We start from the raw sequence: 25,409 nt of genomic DNA, 5'->3' as shown, positions 1-25,409 counted from the left end.
ACAACATCCCTGTGAGGTGGGTACTTCAGCTGTATTAAAAAAAGAAAAAAAAATAAAAGGACTCGAGAAATTAACTGATTCAGCAAAGCCAAAACTAAGACAGTAACAAGGCAGTCGTGCTTCTCACTCTGATTTGAGCCATGAAAATATACTGCCTCTCACCAGTTTCAGTAGCTTCTGTAAAACTTATAATATTTCATATGAATATCACCTTGGTCATTGTCAACAGAGAAGGATATTTTTCATGAAAAATGAGAAGAATACAGTAATTACCCTGTACACAGGTAAATTTCATTGAATAAAGTCCTCATTCCCCAGATAAATGCTAACAAGTAGCCTTTTTGCATGAAATATTTGAGAATATTTAAAAATTTAACCATTACAATAATAGAAATGTATTATATAAAAAAATATATTTTAACAATAAAAATACATGTAATGGTTACATGGCTTTAAAAAGTCAATGACTCTATTTCTTTGACCAATGAAAACCACATGTGCTGCTGTATCTACCTTACATATTTTAAAGAATATGCCAATATATACTTTTATTTATAATGGATATACTCATCCTCTGTCATGGTAGGTGGTGGGTGACATAAAAAGCACATTGACAGCAGAAAGTTTTTATATAAATTGCATGCACATTCTTATTTCTTACTTGCTTAACAAAGGAACAAATATATTCATTATAAGAAAAGACTCATTTACAATACAAAGTGAAGCCTGCTTTAGCTCCATGCCAATATAAATGATTTGCAACTGATTACATCCATCAAGTTTATATTAAACCATAATAATCTGAAAAGAGTAATCAGATGGAACAAGATTTAATAACATACAAACCAAAGTTAATGTTTCTCTGATTGTTTCCATTAACTGCATAGCTATCCCAATTATTATTTGTATATATACATTATGTAACTTAATAGCAGAAAAGTTAAAAATACACAATATACAGTACATTAAATAGAGGACTGTATTGACCAAAAGGTTATACATCATTGCTCATTTTTGGAACTTTTTTTTTTAAAAAACCCATAATCAACATATAGATCAATTAAAAATAACACTTCATGTATTTAAATTTTAATTATCCTGTCAGTTTGGCCCCTCTGCAAACTAGGTGCATCTAAAACTAAATAAATGAAATTATATTTTTTTGAAATGCCCCTTCACCACTAGCACTTTTAAGATTACAGAAGAGCACATAATGCAACAAATTCCTTGAGAGCAAATCTTATCTTTCTTCAGATAAAATCAAGAGCCCAGATGACAATGAGTGGAGTAGTAGGAATGGTAAGGGAAAACTGCCATGTAAATGAAAAAGCAATCTCTGCTAAGCTTCCAAATAGGTAATACCCAATACCTATTTTGGTCATAAAACTGGAATAGCAATGGTTTATTTCCCTTTTATTTATCCAGTTATTGCAGTGTGTATAAAACAGTACGAAAAATTATATTTTATATACAACTAAACAGTTCAAAATCAGAACACATGAAGCTTGTTCATAAAATTATGTTTTCATCCTGCCAAATTTAAAAGTATACTTTCTTGTAAAAACGCCTTTGGGAATTCAAGCACTTGAAGAAGACATGTATACATAGTGTCACGAGATTTTTTTTTTTTTTTAATCGCTTCCTAAAGTGAGTATAACATGTTATGGACAAATAAATAAACAATTAAAATTGGCATGGGATGGGTAGTTTGAAAAAGACGTTTTTTCTGATTTACACATTCACTGAACAAACTAGATGGCAAACTGACATTTTTAAACTCGCAAATGTTATGGAAAAATAATGAGGCAACAGAAATAAACATGAATTTTTCATTGTTGACTTTTTTGTAACTGGCTGATTTAACTTCAGGGCAATTTTAAGACCAAAGCAGAGAATTATTGTATTAAATATAAAGATTCCCCCACTTGCAGACAATAGGGTTTTCTTACTAATAAATATCTGACGAGTTGACACTGACCCTGAAGCTCTCATTGTTAGTAGGGTGCTGTTAGTAGTAGCAGTTGGAAACATATGGGTTTGCCAGTAACAACTCACAATTTGTGCATAGTTGAGTCTTCGAAACTGAGCAAATTTGCTCTCAAAATCTCGCCAGCGCTTGCTGAGCTGTATCAGGGTTGGCTCCACTGCTTTTGCAGCCCCATCCTTAGACAAGCGTTCAGCCTGCCTGTGCACCGCATTCAGATCTTCCTTCTTCTTCTCCAATTCTCCATCAATCTCCTAGTGAGCAAAACCAATACAGGGCCCAGGACAGTTAGCTAACTAGATCAATCAACTTAAAAGTAGCAAAATACTTCTGTCAGAAATTCCATTTCCATTTTATTGTTACAATTAAAATTTACAGCTATTTCATGTCTTATTTTACATTTAAATGAAACAAAAATAACTGAAATTGAAGAACCTTCTTGGAGATTGGCTGTAGAGATACTAACGTCTAGTACACACTGAAAACCAGTTAGCAAAGGCCAACAGTTTCCACTTCCAGATTCTTGCTAGTACATTATGATGGGCAATTGGAGAAATTCTTTTCTCAATAAGGGTCAGCATATTCAGAATAAATACTGTTTGGACAGCTTACAAATATATTATTTGACTCTTTAATATATTACTTAACTCCTGTTTTACTCTGTGGGAAACTCAACAGAGAATGAAGCAAAGAAAGACGATGCAAAATAAAGTAGGAAAACTTTTGACAGTATGTAAATAAATCTATAGAGTTTGACAGTGACATATGAATATGTTCTGATGAAAATGAATGTGCTAACATGAGACAGAGGTCATCCGTATATCGGTAAGTCATTTGTTCATCTGGAACAAAGATACATAAAATCAATTACAATTTTTACTAGAAAACATTTGATGCTTCTTAATACATTGCACACTTCCCGTATTACCAACAAAAAAATTTATTTAGTGTGTTTCAAATTATTCATGTAACAATCTGTATAACAAACAAATACAAGATATAGTACAACAAAGAAATGTCAGATTGAACACAGATAATTATGTTTTGTTTTACTATAAATAGAAATAAAAAACTGAACTGATAATTTTCTGTATCTATTTGAAAATTTGTTGCATTTGCTGTCTGTTAAATTGATAAACTATCACTCAAAAAGATCTACTATTGCCATCCCAAAGCAACATTACCTTCAGCTTCTGCTCATCTTTGTGGTCTGGTAGACTGGCTAACTTTTTCTCAATGTCATCCAGCCATGTCATTAGGTCATCAGCCTGCCTCTTGTACTGATACCATTGATGAGAAATCTCTAAAGCCTTTTTTCTTCTTTGAGATCTCAAGTCCTGTTCACAGTGCAGACATTATTAGAATATGAATTAAAGGCTTATAAAATATGAATTGGCTTGTGCGCACATTGAAAGGGAAAGTGCGCAAGGCCAGTATTTGTTTTAATTAAACGTTGATATTTAAATCAAGTATATACGTATATGAATGCAGGATATTTCTTCAGTTTAGCAGTATATAAGTAACTGAACACAGCATATTTTCATCAGTTTAGCAGATAATTTTTTCTTTTAAAGGAGGTTACCTAATTCAGGGTTGTTAACATGTTGAATAAACCACTGAGACAGTCACCAATATTCAGAGAAGTTAAGACTCTTACATAAATGTCAATATTTTATATAAAACACTTCTGCTCAGAATACTTACTGGACAGATGGAAACACAGCCCACTTAGTATCTAGCCATAAGTGGGCTTCCTGTGTTTTGTGGCCTCCTGTGAAATTCTAGCCTGCGTGCAAACTCCATAGCTATTCAGAAGAAAATCATTTCAATGCAGAAATGTATGCAAAGACAGGCTTCCTATTTCTAAATTAAATACCATTTACATAACAAATGTCTTGTGTTTGTGACTCAGCTTTATAAAATTATTAAAACCTCTCTTTAAGAGGAAGTTAAAAATGTTATTTTATTTCATGTAAATATTATTAAATATACTCAATTTCCATTTGCTTTAACTGTTAACTTCACTCATGCAGAATTCAGAAAATATTTTCACTACTATATCTTCTTACTAAGAAGTAAATTTAAAAATTACTGGTATATTTTATATAAAAATATTTGGATGAATTTTATTGAATTTTATTTGACAAGGTTGAATGCCTTAACTGAGTCACTCAAAGGGAAATCAATCTCTCTATTCCATAAAAACAGACAATAAGGATCTGGTCAATAGCATAGTTCTAGAAACACTTTTCTTGTTTCCATAAAAATTATTAGTTTCTTCCATTTAACTTGGAGCAGTCAAAAACACCGAATAGATTTCAAGTTTCTTCTAAATGTGGAAAAAATAACGGTATATTCCAGCTATTCTTTTACTGAATTCACACAGATCTACAAAATTGTAAAACTTAGAATGAAAACCACAGGAAAGGAAAATGCTGTTTAAAAATAAGTAATAATAAAATGTAACCAGCCCATGTTCCCCAAGTCAAGAACAACTTAATGAAAATTTTAAAAAGAAAGAAAAAACTTGCTTGCCAATAGGATGAAAAATTCTTCTACAGTAGCCAGAGCCTACAGCTCCAAGTAGGTGACCAAGCTGACTTTCCAACTGTAATATTCTTTCTTTCCTTACTTTTATTTTCCCTGGAAAGACAACATTCCCAATTACGACTAGTAGCTTGTCCAAATAAGTCTCGGTGTGGTTGTTTCTAAGAACAGTATCATAAAGTCATACCTCCAGGTGCATGGTAACACAAAATTTTGATGTGTCACTGGTTTTCAGCCTCTCAGCTGCTAAGTCCATTGGTACTACCACCTACCCTATTTTAAAGAGCTGGAGCCACTTTTCCCACTAAAAGAGCACAGCATGTGAATCTTGTACTAAAGGATAAAACAACTTGGTACCAGAAATATGCTCTACAACTGAAAATATAAGTTTGTGAGAACTGATTCTAAGATCTTGACTGCTGTTGGAGAGACTTAAAACATCCATAATGTGTTAAAAAAGGAATTACTATCAAAGAAACAATTGTAGTCCAACTGGCAATCACACAGTTGTAACACTGAGGACAAACCAGTACTTGTTAAGCTGGAGATTTAAAATGTCTTTTCCAAGGCATCAAGAGAAGTATATAAGAAAATATACGTTTTTAGCCAAACAGTTCTAAAATACTCATCTCTAAAGAGTAATGAAGATTCATTTAATTTAACAGAACAATGCCCTGAAATGAAGAAAAAATTGTTTTAGTAGCATGTGCTTATAATTGTAGCTCCTATACCTTGAGAGCATTATGTTTAGTCTGCAACAGCTGCTGTTTTATCTTTATTTCCTCTCGTTTTCTCTCATCTGTGATTCTCTTTTGAAGCGTGTTGCCCCTTTGCAGCAATTCTTTCACTGTGCTCTCGTCGTCTTCACTCTGATTTAAAAATATAACAAGTATAAGGGGTATTTTAATCTAATTATTGTGTAAGTACTAGGAGATAGAGACATATAAAAACTACACTTCCTCTGCTAAGGTAATCATCTAACAGATACTTGCAGTTCTATACTGAAGACCAAATAGCTTTTACTTGCTTTCTACAACACACGTAGACACTTGAGGAGTACAGGTAAAACAGCACTTAAAAACCTACAGAAGTTTGATATTAGATTTTACACAGCATCCAGGATAACAGGATGAAAACATTAAAGGGAAAAAAGGTAAAAGATATTTTACTTTAAAACAAAAAGAAGTACCTAAAATACTCTAAATCACTGTCAGCAGCCGCTGAAATTGTCAGTATGCTAGGGCGCCTGACTATTTAATGTATCATCACAATGCAAAACAGCTATTCTGGCAGGGAAAATGATACCACTAAGTACTTTTTTACATAGAAGTTTAATCTGTGCCAGAGCTTCTGGGAACGTAACTCTTGAACCACACTAAACTTCATTAGTAAAGAAAGAGAACAAAAGATGCTCAGGTAGTGGAAGCTGCCCTGTCAAACTTGATTCACTTAGAATTTACCACTGCAGTACAAACTGCCTTAAATTTTAATTTTCCTGCATAAAAAAAAAAAAAAAGTCCTGTAAAGATCCCTTTCAGCATTGATATAAAGTAGCTTTCTTTGAAGAATTCCTTAAAAGGAAAAAAATACTGCTTTTAAAGAAATATATATTTGATCTTGCAGATGATTCACAAAGAGAGGATACTAAAGATGAATCTGTATTGTTGCCCAGCCAAGAACTGCCATCTCTCTGAAAATCACTCTGGAGAAAACACACCACAGTGGCAACAGTAGCAAAGCATAGCAGTATTTTACTCTTTTTTTCTTTTTAATTTTTTTCCCTAATATGCATAAATAGTTTTACTACTTGCAAAGACCAAACATGAGTAATAAAGCTTACCACAGCCACAAAAACTATTTACAATAAATGGTCAAATCAGATCTGTTAAGAACTAATTAGCAAGCAGCATTTCTTTCAATGATCTTTGCCTAGCATTTGTTTTTAGTGAATGTCTTCTTTTACTATATTGGCCATTTAGATAGATAATTCTGAGTTTTCTTGGTCTTTATACTGCTACAAAAATTTTAATATTAATTTCCTTTTCTGTAATATTGCTGGTACTAGTATCAGACCCATATATAATATTCCTGCTTTGCTTAGTGTTTGTGCAAGGGTCAAAAAATGTTTTTCTTACAAGTTAAAAATTGACTTATCACTAAAACTTTTAGTTAATGCTAACTTGGGACTCTTAATTTTATAATATATTAGCACAGTAAAATTTTGTTCAAGTCATATCTAAAGATCCCAATGTAAATATGGAAGTTTCTAATTTTCACTCAGTTTTTTTCATCTCCCTGTCTACTTCACTCAGACTTCCATTTCAACCAAATTACCATATCTTTATTGAAGTCCTCCTCTTTCAGATTCACCCCCTGCTGAATTTCAACCTCCAGTGGTTCAAGCAATTTTTGTATATCGAAGTCAAATTGCTCCAATTCCTTCAAAGGAATGAAGGGCTAAAATGGGAGAAATACAAAGGTTATTTATTTAAATCACATACTTAATAGTTTTATTAGAAACATAAATGAGAAGAGACATCTGTTCTACTCCCTACTGCTAAAACAATGATAGACTTTCCATCATGTGGAAAAATATCTACACCATAGAAGTCAAAGTACCCACAGATACAAGTAAAGATAGGTGTTTAACAGTACTGTAGAATATCCATAAAAGAAAACATCATAATTCTATGGTGAATGGAAATTGAAAAAAAATATTACATTCTCACATTTGTATGTAAGAACAGATTCAAACAAACAAAATAGACACAATTCCTCCAAAATTAATGGCAATATAGTTACAGTGCTTTAGCTTAGCATTCATTTTTAAACTCTAACACTAGTGCCACTTATTAACAATAATACACCGCCTTTTATCTACCTGATACCTGGGTGCCTGTGGATAATTAAATGTACAATAGGCAATATACTTAAGTGCATTGCAAAGGATCAACGGAAAAAGCTTTCTTCTTTCAAAGCTTTAAATGCAAGAACAAGCTACAAATTCTTGATGATTCTTGCATAAAATTTAGATTTAAAGGTAATTAATGCTTTATGATGTTCTAGGAACTCTTGGACATAAAACTGTCTTCTTTCTAAAAACATAAGCACATTATATTCTAATCAGATCTCTTTTACTCTTTCCTCCAGTACAACTGATATTTATTATAAAACAAAAGTTTGTAATGAAGATGATAACAATCCAAGTTAATCAGCTAAAACAAAAGAGACTGGGCATCATCTATTCTCAGCTGTTCCATAGATAACTTGTGAGAATTATGGTAAAAATACCTTAATTGTATCTGTTTGATTGTTTTAATGACAAAGATTTTGTGCACTTACAAACATTAATGGAAATATAATAATCTACAATATTTATAGAGAATAATACTGTGTTCACAAATTTTCATCAAGAAGCTCAGAATTACACTCAGCAAGCACTTCAACTAGGTAGAAATAATAGCAAACTACAGAGTAATTTATTCTCAAATGCTCTGAAGGATGTCTTCAAAAGTACTTAAATTTCACTAAAAGACAAATCAACTAATAAAACTGGAATATAAAATTATTAATTCTGACAAATGCTAAAAACAATAACAAAACAGAAAATGGAAGGAAAAATACTAAATGAAATTCCAATAATTGAATGAGGTTCAAAGACCACTTGAAAATGTTAAGTCTCATTTTAGTACACTATGACCATTTTGTTAATTAAGGACACAACAATTATATACTACTGTTTACTGACTTCACAGGTAATTTCTTATTTACTTCACTTTTGTATTGATAGTTGTTAGTATTTGAAAAAATATAGCTAATTTGAAAACAGATGAGAATTGATTGAAAATAGATTATGAGAGTTTACTATCTTCTTGAATTGATTATTTAATCTGTTATTCACCAAGTGAATAATTTACCTAAGCATAAAAAACCCCAAACACTTAGGAAGCATAATATCACCCTGTAAGAATAATAATTTTTAAGTCCATGAAGCTGAAATCATTACTAAGGCAAGTGTGGTTACCTACATTATACAGGTGGCGAAAACAAGGCACCCAGCAATTTAGTCCTTTATCCAAACACATACAGCAGTCAACAGAATCACCAAGAACTCAAGCTTTTGCCACTGTATCTTATGCGATACCTGGAACTATAGCTCAACCATACCCTAGCTGTCCGTTGCCCAAGGTCCTGGGAAATGTCCCCTAAATTCTAATTTACCATTAAAATTATGTGCTGTAGTTATTCCTCTCATCTTGCTAGATACATAGTGTATAAAGCTTAATGAGGTGCTGCCATTTCAGCTCATCTTGCCTATACAATCATAAACGGGAGAACACCTGAGAGAGAAGGTTGCCAGGTGGAAGATGTTTGCAGGCTGCGTTCTGAAGACACTTCATCTTGACAAGCATCTTTTCCCCCTTCTTTGAGTGAGCCCACAACATGCAATGCAAACAGTTAACCCATGATAAACCATCTACAGGCAGTCCCATTGTTCCTTAAGATAAGCAATAATTTCACACAACCTTATCGAAGGCTGCATCAACCCTGTATGCTTACAGCACTCTGGAAGTGCAAGGTAAAACTGAGATGGAAATCCAGACTGCAGAGATCAGATGTTCAGAATAAAATTGACACACAACATGGTTGTTTGAGTTTTGTGCCAAGATGTTCTCTGTCTACAATTTGTACTTCTGTAAGAAGTACATGAGAAGCATGCTGGAATGGCTGAAGTTCTACTGATGGCCAAGAGGAAAAAAAAAAAAAAAAAAAAAAAAATTACCTTTATTCATAGGACATACTCTTTTCTGTTCCAGAAATGAAACTTATCTAAACTCAAATATCCATAAAGAACGTACTGGTTACAAGAGGTACTGAGCCCTGCGTAAACCCTAAACAACTAATGAAAACCACTGATCCTCTGTGCATTCATTTCCAGGGCTACTACACTAGCCCAGCAAAAGGGAATTAAGATCCCTGTATTCCTGTTAGCCTATATACCAACCTGTATGGCTTCCTGCTTTAATCTGCCAAATAGCTCTCCACAGTAAAGGCAGCAAATACAATAGAAACAGTAGGAGGCTTATGCCCTCCCTCATTCCAACTCAGAAGTCACAACTAAAATTACCTAATCCATATTGACTTCAGATATCAAACTAGTTGTACAGATGAGTAGCTGAAGTATAATTGATACAATCTATGTATATCTATCTATCTATCTACCTACCTATCGATAGATCTCTCTATCTATCCATCCAATCAATGTTGGTCAGTCACAGCCTCATAGGAACAGGCTGGGTGCCTTTAATGAAAAATTAGCCCTCCAAAAGAAGTCTATAGCAGGCTACTCATACTTTCAGAATATTAAGAATCTTACTAATTCCCCGATATTTCTCAATCTTTATAAGTCAGTGAAGTAATCACTGTTACATTCACATAAAGTCAGTGAATACTTCTGATGGTGAAGCAGTGAAAGACCTTAACTCCAAAAAAACCAAACCTTCACACTTTAAACAAAAAAAAATTAATAGGTTCTACATATTTTTTCCTTTAAAAGTTTAGTTTTGGAGAAACCGCAGCCCGCTACATAGTTGTAATTGTGCACCTTATATAAATATCATTTTGTATGCATCTCCACATGTAAGCAAGTCCTCCTACCTTTCCACTCTTAATTCTTTGTGATATAGTTGCAAAACGCTGGTTGATCTCTGACAGTTTAGGCTCTATTACTTTCTTGCAGTGATCTCCGTAGTTTGTCATCAAGTCTACTGCCTGGTCACGTACAGAGTCCACCTTTGGATGCATATCATTCAGCTCAGCCTTTAAGCGCTACAGTCCATGAGCAAGAGACAGGGCTTGAAGTTAGTAATAAATGCAAAGAGAGAGAAAGAGAGAGAGAGAGAGAGAGAGAGTGTGCAAAGGAATAGGGAGCAAAACCACAAAGCAAATTCAGATAATTATGCAAGAGTGTGTAAATCCAGTAGAAATACATTAGATAACATTCCCTCTCATATCCCTCAAATTTATAGCAGAAATGTATCCTGAAGCTAAGAAGAGCTGCAAATCCGTGTATTATAGAATTGGACGTATAGTTGTTGCTTTCCTTACTGTCCATGCCCATAGTTGAAGCAGGGAAAAATGACCAGAGGAAAAACAGTGGGAATTTTTTCTACAAATCTATCACAAATTACAAACAACTGAGGGCAAATACCTTCTTCCTCTGCAATAGTAATCTTAACAGTAGATCCCAGTATGGGCAGAGGCTAAAAAAGACAGCCAGGCATTCAGGAATCATAAACACAGTTGGGCATTAAGAATTACATTTCACCATCTGTATGAAATGCCTTTGTGCAACACAAATACATATACCTGTATTGATGGCAAAGATAATTGTACTGTGTACCTGATGGTGGCAAAATTGTTCATTCAACTACAAAAGCCTGTCCTGTAATCCTGCTAAGATCAATGAGGCATTGATTTATGTTCTGCCTTGGAATTTGTAAAGTTTTGCTTTAGCAAATGGTATCATTATGTTAGTGCCAGCAATACAGTTCTGATTTTGATTTGCAAACTGGTCCTCAGATAGTATGTACTGCCCATGGAGTTTAATACGAAGTAAAACGTCACACTGAATTCAGAAGAAAAAAAAATCCATACAGATAATCTTAACAAAGAAGGTATTTTAAATAAGATACTTTAAAATTCACATCTATCTTGCAAGTTAATTTTTCATCAGTTGGTCAAATGATGCAATGGGCCAAATTAAACCTTCTGTTCAATATACTAACACATTATTATACAGCAAGTTCACCATATAATATGCTTGTCTGTGGTGTTGGTCTGGCATCAATGCAAACAGTGTTTATAGAATTAAAACAATCATATGACAGAGATATCAAACGCAGACACCATGGATATCAGAAAAGTATCACAGAAAAACAGAAATGAAGAACATAGGAAGAAAGGATTTCGTTCAACCAGATGTGCTTAAGGAGTATTTTGCAGCAAATACAGGTTTAATAAGCTGCTGTTCTACTCACCAGGAAGTCCTCAAGACTTACAATAACATATCTGGTTTTATTTCTGCAGGGATTTAACTTTTGCAATGCAGTGCAAATTTATTAAGTAATCTACAAGCTGCCAGAGGGGTAGCTTTATCACGGAAAAAAGAATGTTAATCAATCTATGATACCTTTCAAAATAGGCTAATTTTGACACATTTCTTTGCAGAATAAAATTAATGTTTTCCACAAAATCTCATTTTTTTACCTTAAGAATTTCCTCTTTTTGCTGGGGCTTTTGTTTATCAGATTCATCCAACAGTATTTCAGCACGATACATCCAAGTTGTGACATTAGCTACATTCTGATCAAAAGCTTCCATGTGCTTTTGATATTCCTGTATGTGGAAAAGGTAAATACTGCATACAAAAAAATAATCAGAACTGAAATAATACCTGTAATTATGCCAACTGTGGCAAATACGCATACATCATGAAATTAAACTTGTTTATTTTACACAGTAACTGCTTGTTTTGTGAAGGACAGAATCTGTTGTTTGTTTGCTCTCACTTTATATATTGTGTTTCTTTAAAAAGACATTCTAGGAGAGAGAGAAGCTTCCGAAGTGACAGGCAGGACGGTGATACAGTCGCAGCAAGACGCAGGTGTCACAGCTCAGCCAGGCTGCTGAGAGGAACAGGAAGCTGACAGCCAGACCTACCAGAGGTGGAGAGAAGAGTTTCCCGAGAGCCACGTACAGAACTTTGGAAGGCCACCAAATTGACTGAAACTCAGGTGGAAACAAGGATGGACTTGCAAAGTCACATTCAAGAATGTGAGCTTTGCACATAAAACTTTCATTTGCGCTTCACCTAACTTCTCAGCTTTGAGACTGCTTTTAAAAAAGCTATTCTGATAAATATTTTTTTTCCTCCTTAATTTACACACCTTTTGTCTTTTTTGGTGACCTCACTAGAATCAGGTCTCTGCATATCCACCTCAAAACTCCAGGAGAGCTATGTATAGTTTGGCATAATACTAAGTAAGTAACACTTTTTATGGTCAAAAGGAACAGCTCAATGACATGTTGCAGTCGTTACCACTGGTACACTACTAAAATATCTATATTCAGTCTGTGTTTACAAGTTTTCCAACTGTGGCAAACATGCATACGTTATAGAATTAAACTTGTTCATTTTATACAGTAGCTGTAGAATCCACAACAGAGAGAAAGTAGAGGAATGCATAACTGTATCAGTCTATAAACCCCATTGTATGTTTCTTATAATCAGTTTATAATCACATTGAAGCTGAGGACCTACATCACACTGAATGAAATGCTTACGTTTTCCAAATAAAATACGCACAGCCAAGTGCTTGCACTTGTATACTGCATACAGCCAAAGAAGCCCTGTAATGATGGTGTATATGATTGCAAAAGAAATCACAAAGTAGCCACACAGACTGGAGTGGACCTCTAACGCATCAAGCTCTGAAAAGTCATGATAAAAGCTAACACACTCTCAAGACCCACTTCAGTTTCTCTGGGCTGAAACTGCATTCCCATTCTCTCAGCACCTGAAACAGCATACAGATTTCCCAAAGCATTCTGGTAGTGGAATAGTTAAGACTCTTCTCTGTTTAAGGGTTCAAGCCATCATTTCTTCACGGCAGAATTAATTTCAAGGGAGAATATAGTTACGTGACTATCAGCAGCTGAAGTAGTTGGGGCTGGGGCTCCTGCATCTGAACTAAATGTGGTTTAGGGATTTTACTTTGGACTAAGCTTGATCTGGTGCCCTTAGCTAAGTATCCCCACCAAAACAAGCACCACAATACATGCACATCATGCATTTCTGAAAGAGCAAATCATAGTCCTTGAGCACATTAGGTGTGCACCCTGAGTTTCTGATTTAGTTGCCTCTGAAATGAATCTAGTTCACACACACCAAAGCTACCCTGTGGGCCAAACCAACATGCAAGCAGGGACTGACTTCTCACTTGTACTACTCTTCCAAATGGAAATGTTAATGTAGCCAAAAGCAGACAAGGTTGTTGGTATCAGTACCAAGACTAGTTCAACTTATTTGACTATTTCTTTGAATTGATTCATGTTCAAGTAGTCTAGGTCCTTGGGGAGAAACTGCATTTCATTCATCAGGAAAAAAAATAGTTCAGGAACTACTGAGGCAGACAGGAATGGGCACTAACAGTAAAGACTCCACAAATCCATCATTCTGTAAACAGTCAGATTCTTAAAATATATACAATGTATTAAACAACAATCAATCTGCTTGTCTGTGTAACTATGTACCCAATAAGCGTAGTCCAGCACACCAGAAAAAGCACTCCTATAAGGCTGAGCACCTATGAATAGGCACCAGTATTTCCTCTATGTGAACAAATGCGTTTTCCTTACCAGTAACAGATTGAACCATTCCTCAGCACGTGAAGTTACTGCTATCCAATTACTGTTCAGGAGGCTGAGTTTATCCTCCACTAGGCTTTCCTCTCCTTTCAGCACTGTCTTCAAATTCTCCCCTAAATCACAGATGCTCTTAAGATGGACCTGGCGTTTCTCAATCTCCTTCCGTGTTGCCTACATAAGCAGAATAAAAAATAAAAGTTCAGGAAATAAGAAATTCTCCACATTAAGAACATCAAATATTAAAACAGCCAGAAAGTTCATACTGCAAAACAAACTCTTGCTTCCTATAGAAAGGGAAAATGATCTGTGAAGAGCAGTAAGTAAAAAGTAAATTGTTCCTCTTTAGCTCTGATGAAATTGTAAAAGTTCTCATAGTTTCATAATCATTTTTGCTACTAGTTTAATTTTAAAAAGTGTGAATTACCTCTCATTCCAGTGTTCAAAATATAGTTTTAGTACTTAATTATTAAACAAGAATCCACATTTTACAATATTTATATTAAGATGTTTTAAGTTACTTTGCTCATAATAAAATGTCATAGTTATCAAATAGCACATAAAGCTTACACAATAGCTGGGACAATAATAAAGCATTATGATGACATCTTAAGACTTAGAGAACTCCACTGAAATATTCTCATAAAATATTTTAATATTCCTTTAATATTTTTCAATGCAATCTTTTTCAGCAGAAACCATGTTCTTCTCTCCTGTTAGATTTCTTGTTTCCTAACTGTAGAAATGCATCTTTCCATTCACTTGGGATTTTACTCTGAGAACCAAAATACTAAAATAAGCTATTATCCATAGCAACTCTAAGCTTGAATGATTAAAATTCATATGCAGTGTTACAAGACTAGATTTCCAGCATCTCCTCCCATTATTATCTTACCTTATGTAAACAGATTTAAATGATATTTAAGGTCACATAATTTACTCATTATTAATTTCTTAATATTTGTTGCAACATGCAAGTTTAACAAAAGGAGCAAATCCCAAAATATTTAGACAATGTGTAAAAAAGCAGGAATTTAATGCTAAATACTGAGATGACACATGCAGGGTATAACAGTCTTGCTGAGTACTAAAGGAGAGGCACAAATTCCTTACACCTAATATGGCATATAATCAGTTTTATGAGAAATATTTATCTGAGCTCTTTGGCACCTGATAGCAATGATCCAGACATACATGGTTTCTGCTTATAGAATAAAGCTCCAACTAGAAATGAAGTGGTCCAAACAGAAGTAAGTTAGGAGAAAATTAAGAATCACATCCAGAGACATTGACTTCTCACAGATGACTTGAATACAGTGAAGAAGAACCACTTGTAATCAAACCAGTCACAATTCTTCCACTTCAGAATCAACACTGTTATTGGACTAGAACTACACCTTTATCACCTCCATGACATCACACCTCTCATGGTCAGTTTGTAATAAAGACAGTATAGAAATTACTTTTTGGTACAATATAATCTTAATAGTACCTCCAACTTACTTGGCATATGTTATGCTTAAAGCAGCTACTCGGTTCCTATGCTTAACAGAATTAATGATCTAATTTTATAACGTTATTTCACAGAAAGGGTTTTACACTTACATTTCATGTAAGTATGAGAATTTTTCCACGTTCTACCAATTTTCTCAAATACAGAGGATTTGTAATGGAATCAAGACATGATTAATGCAGATTATTAACTATAAACTAAAGAATTATAGAATTTGATATGGAGAGTTTTAAATTTCAACAGGTTCTAGTCAGATTAAAGGAAAAATATGCCCTCTTCTAATACAATTTTATATGTTTCACAGCAGGTACAAAATGTCATCACAAAAAGGAATAAGACAAAGAATATAATTTACCTCCAACTCCGCATGGAATGTTTTAAGCTGCTTTATTACCTTTTCAGAATAATTTGCTTCCATTTGGAAAAGAATCTCTGAAGCACGTTTACTATGGGTTGTGGTTTCCTTTGCATTTTACATGTATGAAAACTCAGACCAGTCTTGGGCTAAATATATATAAATATTAAGCCCAACTAGAAATACAAACAGATGGATCAGATAATTAAATATCTGTTAAATAAAACTGCTACCCAAAAACCAGATGCATAATTCCCAATCTATAACAAAAAGTGCAGCAGCACTTTGCCTGATCCCAGCAGTAAAGTAAAGACTAGGTGTACCTCTGGGCAATACAAATATTAACACTCCTGTGTATCAGCAATTAAGGGACATAAATAACCAATGAGATAACTAAAGAATCACACTTCCCCCCAGCTTCTTAAGAAAAAAAACATTGAGGCCTTCAACACAATATTGAGATGAAAAAGCTATCTTCTGCAATACTTCAAATCTCTATTAATCAAAGTTCTAATATATAAAAACCTGGACCCATTTAATACAGTTCAAAAACTGGCAGGGTCTGTAAAGACAGAAGGGTTCCACACTGCATTATCAGCTAGGACCTAATCTGTATGATATAATGCGTACTAGGTAAACCAATAACTTTTTTCCAGTTCTTTGACAACTCTGATAACATGGTTTTGTTTTGTTTTGCTTTGGTTTTGTTTTAATTTGACATTTCTTCATTATATTATGCAGAATTCTCTTTTCAGTATTTCCAGGCAGTGACAATATACATATACTTTATCCATCACAATGTAACAGATAGCGTTGGTAAATTTTCTGTACTAACAAGACAAAAGGACTGCTATTATTTTAACAACATTATATAAAACAGATAAAAAAAGGTCATGATCCCAGGATTATTTCATTAAAGCTCAGGGAGTGGCTTTCAAAATCTGCTAATTTTTGAAGACCAACTTCCAGTATTCAGTGAATTGGCCTTCATTCATCACTTTTCCCTGTATTTTCTTGGGGAATAGAAGAGCATATTTCAAAATTAAGGTAAAAATCCCCAACCTTGCAGGATTTAAACCCCCTTCTGGGTGCCCTAACGTCAGACTGCAATTCAGCTGTGAAGTTTATTTGAAAATATGTAAGAAAGATATATAAATTTAACTATAGAATTAAAAGCATTAGCTTTGTAATTTAAGAAGTACAAGAATGACATTCCAGACAGCAGAACCCTTAAAAAACCAAACCCTAATATCCCAAACACCTCTACAATGGGTACAATATGAAACATTAACAAATATAGCAGTGAAATTCTTCCCAGAAGGATTAGGCTTTTTATACATTTTGATTTTGTGTGTTTATTGTGATGAAACTATGTAACATAAATAAAATACATAAACATGTTAGAAGTTGGGAAAAAGCTGGCATTTTAGGGAAATCATAACATCTAAAATTCGACTGTAGTTGTGAAAATTCGTCAGCAATGTTCAACAGTATTTTAAAACAGATTGCATTAACTCTGCTATTTGCCATTATAGTGAAGTCATGAAATTGACCTTTTTTTTTTCCTTAGGACTAGTATATTTATTTATAAAACAAAAGTTTATTCACGTGTGTATTACTTGCTGGAATACAAAGGTTCCATAAATAATTTCAGGAAAGACAGATCCATTAAAATGGGTATACAAATTTTAGAGCTTATATTAAGGGGAGAAAGAGAGATATCTACATGGTCATCTCTTCTTTGCATATGCCTCCATGTAGGATCACATCTATCATCAGATACAAGAGTTAAAGATGATTGCAATCTCTCCATTCAGATTGCTGTTCTAATTTCTGTTAGACAGAATTCTGAAATATCTCTGAAAGAAGCTCTTGTACTTCCACTTTTTTGAAGTACCAGTTGTGGCTATTTGGCACAGGATACCACAACAGAAATTCTTTGACCCCAAAAATTCACTTGTATTTCACTGAATGGAATCTTTTCTTAGCTTTTAAAGGAACCATTATTCTTTTCTCATTTGTGTTTCTCAGAAAAATGTTGGTAGCATGCATTAATCAAAACTGGGGAAGCATGTCACCACTGAAGTCCCAGAATCTGAACATTTGCAAGAGAAATGGCATCTAGGTTCCTGGCACCCAGGAAATGAAAGCAATCAGACAGATCCTTCTTCTCTGTTAAAATTCTGCATCCAGAACATGACTCAGGTGACCAGTTTCTAGCCCCATCCCAGTAACACCAGAAGGAAGAGAGGGAGATAAGACCAGCTGAGCTTCCCTATACCAGTCCCTACCATCAAAACCTCAGGAAAGAAGTTGCAGTGTAAAATAAAAGCTTTATTTAAGAAAAACAGATCTGGATGGCTTGAAACTTGGAGAGAAGGCAGATTGCTTTGCAGTGTTGAAAGACATGGGGACAAGCAAGTTGCATACAATGGTATTTTACCTATTTTGCATATGGTCCATAGGATGAAAGAACGAATCATGTTAGTATAAATAAACGCAGTTCCCTGGCAGCCATATACACTTTGAGCGGCATACACATCTTGCTCTCCAACCCCACTGTACTGTGGCACACTCTTTATCTTTCAGTTTAGTAACGAATACTACTGGGGTTTGCTGTTTTGTTTTGTTTTGGTTTTACTTGATGTTTCATAAGGGAGGGAAAATCATAACCTCCTTCACATTAGCAAATACTAACTAGGAATGAATGATGTTTGAAAACAGAAGCTACATAGGAATGGCTTTTACTGAGGACGTGGTGGAAAGGGTTTCTGAGCTATACTTTATAATGATAAAACTATCATATATGAAATTGAACTACTGATTTTTTTCAAACAAACCGGAGTTGTGACTAAATACAGAGGATAATATTTTATTTGTGCTGGTCATTAACATAGGTAGATGAAAAAGATTCAACAGCAATGAATGATAGAAGAAAAGTTCTATGTGCCTCCACACTGTCTGTACACTGTGGATTACTTGGAAGTAATCTTTGCAATTTAAACCTCTCCAAAAGAAATGGTGGCTCAGCTCTCACGGGTGGGATTACAAAATTAATCAGAAGCTGACATTATGGCCTTCTCAGTGGCTGATTATACATATTTGTTTGTTTATTCACAGCACATCTTTCATTTTATTGCATTCTGGCCACTGACTATGAATCAGCTGACGCAATTTTCAGATCATTTTCATTTACTGATTTTACTGATAGGAAATATGCTGTTAAATGTGTTAGCTAATGTAATTCTAAGTACTTCAAGTCAACTTTATATTCACTGGTATTATACACTCTGCTAAAATATAACATTAAAGCACTGGCAGACTCATACTGCTGATAGTAGGGAGTGATACAGGACTTTTCCGCAACCAGCTGCCAAATCCTTTTTGAGAACATGTTTTTCTGGCAACCTAATTCTTATTGGGCCAGTTCCTGATTCAAAGACAAATAAAACCTGCAATGGTTAACGTCTTCAGTGATAAATATGTTCACTAAATTAGACTTCTAATTATAAACGGATTTCTAATATACAATGTTTAATGACTATCTTTCCACCCACATGTCATTTTTCTTATCTATTATAACAGAACTGAATTCAAATGGAAAGATTTAGCTTGTCTCTACTGAGTAAAAAGGCAGGATTTACAGTCTTCAATATATTGCCCATCTCATTTCACATAACTCAGCCAAGTTTTTCTTCCATCCTTAGAAAAATTCTAGACATGAACAATTAACATACTTGCCTTCATGTCCAGATTAATGCTATGTTTCATTAACATAATTTCCTACTCCAGGTGGACATTCCTTTTTATTTCTAGGTGTTTATACCTTGAAGCCAATGTTCTCATGTATAAAGTTTTTATTCTAGACTCAATCTCTAAAACCCTCTGAGTTCCTTTCACTTATAAGAAGTCTTGAGTACTGAAAATGAATTAGAAATAAGTGCAGTAATAAATATAACTGTTTCCTTGTGGGGTAAATAAAAAAGATTATGAGCTCTCTGCTTAGTTATGTCGACAGCAGCACACATCCAATTTTCAGTTCGTTCACACTATTGAGTTCTCCTCTCCCCCCTTCTATTTTCCATCTTATTTTTTCTGCAGACTTTCCTCACAATGGCAATCCGCTGGGCCTAATTCATCTCCCAGTACATTTCATTAGATCAGTTACTGTCTTCGGCAGCCTATTTACCCGGGAAGTCCAAAGCCCAAAGCTGCAACATTAATCAGATACTGTGAGGCCCTGGTTCTGGGGACTGAATTATTGATGTATGATTTTGTATGATGCCTCATTGAAATCCACATAGGAGGATCACTATCGTACTTGTTTATGAAGTCCTCACAAGAATTGTAAAGTGTCCAGGATAACATGCAGCAGTTCCTGCCTCTTAGTGGGAGCAGATTCTTTAGGGAAAAGGTATACTCACATCACATAATTTCTGCAAATACTTATATTTGGAAGGCTAGCATCTGCCATCAATACTATCTGTTGGATTGATCAAAACTAGAAGTGTGCTTATATTTATGTAAATATTGGTTTTAAGAGAATCTTAATAAAGGAATTTTGAAAACCACTCAGTGCAAACATACTTCAACAACAGGCAGCTGCTCTCATCCAAAGTGGTTTATTCTTATTTTAATGATGAGCTGACTGAAGGAGAAGAGCTGAGGTATCATATGCAGATGGACTGCAGTGAAGGCTTTGGGCAGGATTTGAAGCCAAAATATGCTTTTTACCATTTCTTTCTGCAACCTTTATGTAGCAATTCCTCATGAAAATTCACACTGTTCAGTGGAGTTCTTCGAGATTAGTAGATGGAGTGGTTCCCATTTGATATATTTTTCATGTTAATATTTCTTATTTTAATTAGCTCTTGTTACCCTTTTTTGATTGTCATAAGATAAAAACATGTTGTACTTGTTGTAGGAAGTGAGAGACATAACAAGGCCTTCCTACTGTGTAACTGCACTGATCATCAGACTTTAGGTTCTAATTATGCAACTTCTGAAGCATGAAAGTTCACATCTAACAATTAAATGGTATTAAGGACAAATCTTTCTATTTAAGCTGCTGTGAAGCTGTATACATCTGGATTAACTTTCCTGAACACGCATGCAGGAACATACAGTGTACATTTCTGTTTCAGTAGAACTGTACCGTGTAGTTTAACACCACCAAAGATGATTCTTATTTTCATGACAGAGTAAATAGGCTGAGTAACTGACAGCTTAGTTCAGGGATGTTAAACCCATATGATTGTCTAATCCATCTCTTAAAAATCTGACACTTGCCCTTTATTATGGATGTTAAGAACACAATATCAATCAAAAGTAATAAGAGGAACTGCTCAGAGTTTACTTTAGGAAAGGCACAAATTGGAAATGAGAGAACCTCAAGCAGCAATGGTTTTTTTAAGGATTGAGGTTTTGATTTGAATGTCAAAGCAACAATAGTCAAAGCAGTAATTTTAAGATAATAATAGAAAAAAATTGATCTTTATATATTTTTGGATACTACTTTAAAAATATTGTCACTTAGAGACAGATCGCAGAAGACTTGTAGACTTTTTCGTGTTATTTGTTTGTAAATCATCAGAGTAGGCCAAAAGACATTTTATCATTTTATCAAAGATATTTGATCAAGCTCAGAAGGCTTGAAAGGGGCAGTTAAAGAAAAACAAACAAACAAACAAAACAAACCACAAGCCAAATTCTACTCCAGTTCCTTTAATCCCCACAGCCTTTAAAAAACAGTGGTAAGGTTGCCTGTGTATTATTCATTACCATTATGGAAATACCATAATGCATGGTGAGACTGGTAAAATGTTTAAGGAATTCTTCATATTAAAAAAAAACCAGAAGTGGTAAACATTTACAAAATAAACAACACTGTTTGGGGTGTGTGTGTGTTGTTTTGTTTTGAAGTTATATAGGAACACTTATCCAAAATGTTGCTGGTTGCACATAATTATTTGAAATTTTGAAGCTTTGGATAATGATGAGCAGTTTTCTCTAAAGCATAGATTTTGGTATATGTGTACAATGATATCTTGGTTTGCTTATATTCTGACTGGATTTTTATTACATATGCAGAACTAGATTAGCCAGTGCTGAGTGATACTGTGCTAAGTCTTAACATCACAGGGATATGCAGTTTGATATATAATTCTTGCTCCCCTCAGTGATTCTGTAAGATGTTTATCTAAACTGTGGCACTCATAGTAATTTTGAGGAAAGTTTCCTGTTAGGCTTTGACACAAAATAAGGATTCAGGTTGAAGCCTCACGGAAGTAAGAAACCCTCAGAATGAAAACGAATGAGCTACAAACGAAAAAGGGTGAGAAAACAAACCATAGAATCATTTAAGTTGGAAAAGACCTTTAAGATCATCAAGTCCAACCATTAACCTAGTACTGCCATCCCACCACTAAACCATGTCCCTAAGCACCTTATCTACCCATCTTTTAAATACCTCCAGGGAAATATCCCACCTCCTGACAGCTAACTGAACATGTGGAATATATCATGTTCCTACATCTTTAATCTTTCATCCACTGGAACTGTTTTACTGTTTAATAGTTGTCTAATCATGGTAGAAAGGGATGAGAGAGAAAAGCATCTCTATTTACATGGATACTGGATGGATAATTTATAGTACTCCGAAAAAATGAAATTCGGACTTTAAATTCATCTAAGTGAAGATTACTGCAATATGAATGTGAATTTTGCTGTTGATACATGCAGAGACAAGATGGCTTGAACTTTTCTGAGCATTAATGTTAGGGTGACATAATGCCATAACAGTTACAGAAGTTCCACTAATTAAAACACCAGAATTGTTACTTTCTTTCTTTATCAAGAAAGAAATCTCTCTTTCTGTAATATGCATAAACTGAGATATATAAAGGTACAGTGTGTGTTATGTTGTTACCTTGCCCCAGGCAATTTCAGCATCCAAATTGCTAGGCATCCCCTGCACAGCTGATCTCTTTGTCAACTCTGCATCTGTCGCTGCAAGCCATTCTGTCATAGCATTAATTTCTTTTCGTAGCTTCCGGGACAATTTCAAGCATTTCTCTAGCTCTTGCTTTTTTTCTGTCACCTGCAGAAAGAAAACATGTGTTTCTTAACTCTTCAAACAAGTTTAATGGTTTTTATATACCATTTTCTATATGCTACTTTTCTATAAAAGCTTAGCTTGCAATTTTACAAGCCAAGTTGCACTTTTAATGTAGTTATGGCTTGCCTTAGTTCTCTCAATATCTGTAATATTGTTGCTAGAATGCAAACACCTATAAGAAAAAATGTGCATAAAGATGCATTGAGTTTGGACTAGCAGCAGACCTGTGCAAACCAACTCCTCTGTTTTGAAGTCATGCATAGAAAACTAATTTGGAAAAAAATAATTAAAAGGCTTTCCCTGAGACACAAAATAGATGTCAAAAACCCTTCAAAGATTACATTTTCATACAGATGGCCATAGTGTGATATGTTTTCTCTACATAGTTACGTTACATAAAAGAAAAAAATCTCTGCCAAAGAAACACCATGTTCTTGAAACACAGAAGTCACTGAATGATGTCAAACTAAGGCAGCACGGTCACCTTTAAGTTCTTAATTTCTCAGCATATTATTGTCAGTATATTTGTTGGTTTTTTAATACTCTTTCAATGTAGGGGGGTTGCACAGGAGGTTGTATTTTTTTTTTTTCAAAGCAAAGTGAAAAATAAATTAAAAATCAGCAGAAACATGTCTCATTAGCAAATCCTTTTCATGGTTTAATAACATTTATTTGGGTCACTGCAGAACAACTCGTGCAGTTTGCATTACATTCTTCGATGCATTCTTTACTAAGCTCTCTTGCCCCCCTCCCACCTCCTTATCAAAAATGTGTCTGACACTTTAGTATGATGCAGGTTGCTCCCAGTATGCAGTCAGACTCACAGCCATCCTGCAATAGGAACACTTGTATTTTGGTTATATAATGATTTCACTTTCTTTGATACAGAGGGGGAAAAACCAAGGTGTCCTCAAGTGTCCTCGTGTGATTCTATTTGGCATTGACTAAATATTAGGCATCTCTGTTCTAAATAAATCAACAAAAGAAAGTTGAAATATACATTTTCTAGAGAGATTCACAAGCATTTACTATCAGTAGGCTGCATTACAAACTTTTTGAAGAAAGTTCAGTCTGTAGACTGTAACCCCAAGCTTCTTTTCCACAGTCCCTCCATCTTCCATCACAGTCCCCTTTTAAATTCTTCCTCTTATCTGCATTCTATTTTCTCACTTCTAGTTTCCTTAAAGCATCAACCTTTATTCACTTTTTCCTGAAACTTCTCACCCAGTTTAAGTCCCAGGCTACATCCAATGGAACTGATTCCCAGTCTCTTAGATGGGAGTCTTCACCACAGACTTATGTGCGGCAGCTTTCTGCTGTCTTCTACACTTTACAACTTTTCAGACTATCCTAAATCTTAACCTCCACCACTAGCTTCCAATCTTCTAGATCCCCATATTCACCTCTTCACACTCACAGCTTTTCAGTTAGCCTTTTCATATGCTAAATGAAGTACTGTGGACAATCTCTGTTTTATTACTTAAGGCCTTTTAAGAGTATTACATGGTACCTGGAAGGAAGGCTGAGTGTTTAGGTTGTCTTGACTGTCTTACACTACATTTTGGTATAATTTGGAGGAATAGGGGAAAATAACCCTACCTGCAAGCCCCTGAGCATATCCATGGAGACAAAGAAGGTTTCACATAATTAGTAGAAAAGGCAGAAGAGTAAATGATCTCAGATAGACATTGGGCAACTGGTGGTTAGAAAATACAGATTAACAAATTATGTTGTCCCGAAGTTTAAAAAAGGTCAATCAAAGAAGGTGGATTAGAAGTGTTCAGTAGGTCTCTAATATTTAAAAGAAATTACTAATTACCTTGTACATCATTTAGTAATCAATTGAGATTGTAGCCACCGATTTTTATTTAAATATTTTTAAATAGAAACAAATTGTCTACAGTAGTGTCAAGTGTCCAAAACTGGTATTGATATATACTAAAACCATTTTCTGCTTTGACACGTTTTGAATACAAGTAGCAGTGCAAGGAACAAAATTGATTCCTAGCTCTACTGCCAAGGAGAGTTTGAGGTTTTAAAATGTAACAGGATGTTATGAGGTTAGGTACATGGCTTTTGCTATCCCTGGGTAAACAGATCAGATTTGCCCAGGGAATAAGCAATATAATGTCCCTGATCATATATTATCACTCTGTGGAGGCTTAATAGTAAAATCTCAGAACATTTATTCACTGAATATGCTTTATGTGCTTTCTTGTATGCCAAATTTATTAAACAAGACCGCAGAACTCACAGTCAGGCCAAGAGGTAAATCCCTGTGAAGGACCATAAAATTCAGCTTTTTAGAGCTCCATTCACACATGGATCCACGAATCCACACAAATTTTCACCTCTTCGTCTAATGAGTATTAATTGTCATTATAAATAACTATTTGCAGGTACGTAGTAGCAATATAATGCAAAGTGCACTATCCTAAGTGTGACTGCCTGCGTATGAATCCTAAGC

General features: G+C 34.5%; 1 protein-coding gene across 1 annotated transcript in view; it reads right to left on the bottom strand.

Annotated features, from left to right (window-relative positions):
* The window catches only part of DMD (dystrophin), a 1,215,125-nt gene that overhangs the window by 677,864 nt on the left and 511,852 nt on the right, over positions 1 to 25,409 (bottom strand). The window contains 8 exon segments of the mRNA XM_035901725.1: positions 2,056 to 2,238; positions 3,169 to 3,321; positions 5,263 to 5,400; positions 6,866 to 6,988; positions 10,190 to 10,360; positions 11,801 to 11,929; positions 13,952 to 14,131; positions 22,754 to 22,924. Of these exon segments, the coding sequence (XP_035757618.1) occupies positions 2,056 to 2,238; positions 3,169 to 3,321; positions 5,263 to 5,400; positions 6,866 to 6,988; positions 10,190 to 10,360; positions 11,801 to 11,929; positions 13,952 to 14,131; positions 22,754 to 22,924 (1,248 nt within the window).

This window comes from Egretta garzetta, unplaced genomic scaffold (assembly GCF_000687185.1).
Source record: "Egretta garzetta isolate BGI_Z169 unplaced genomic scaffold, ASM68718v1 scaffold70, whole genome shotgun sequence".
NCBI lineage: Eukaryota > Metazoa > Chordata > Aves > Pelecaniformes > Ardeidae > Egretta > Egretta garzetta.
This window is presented reverse-complemented; position numbering and strand designations above follow the sequence as displayed.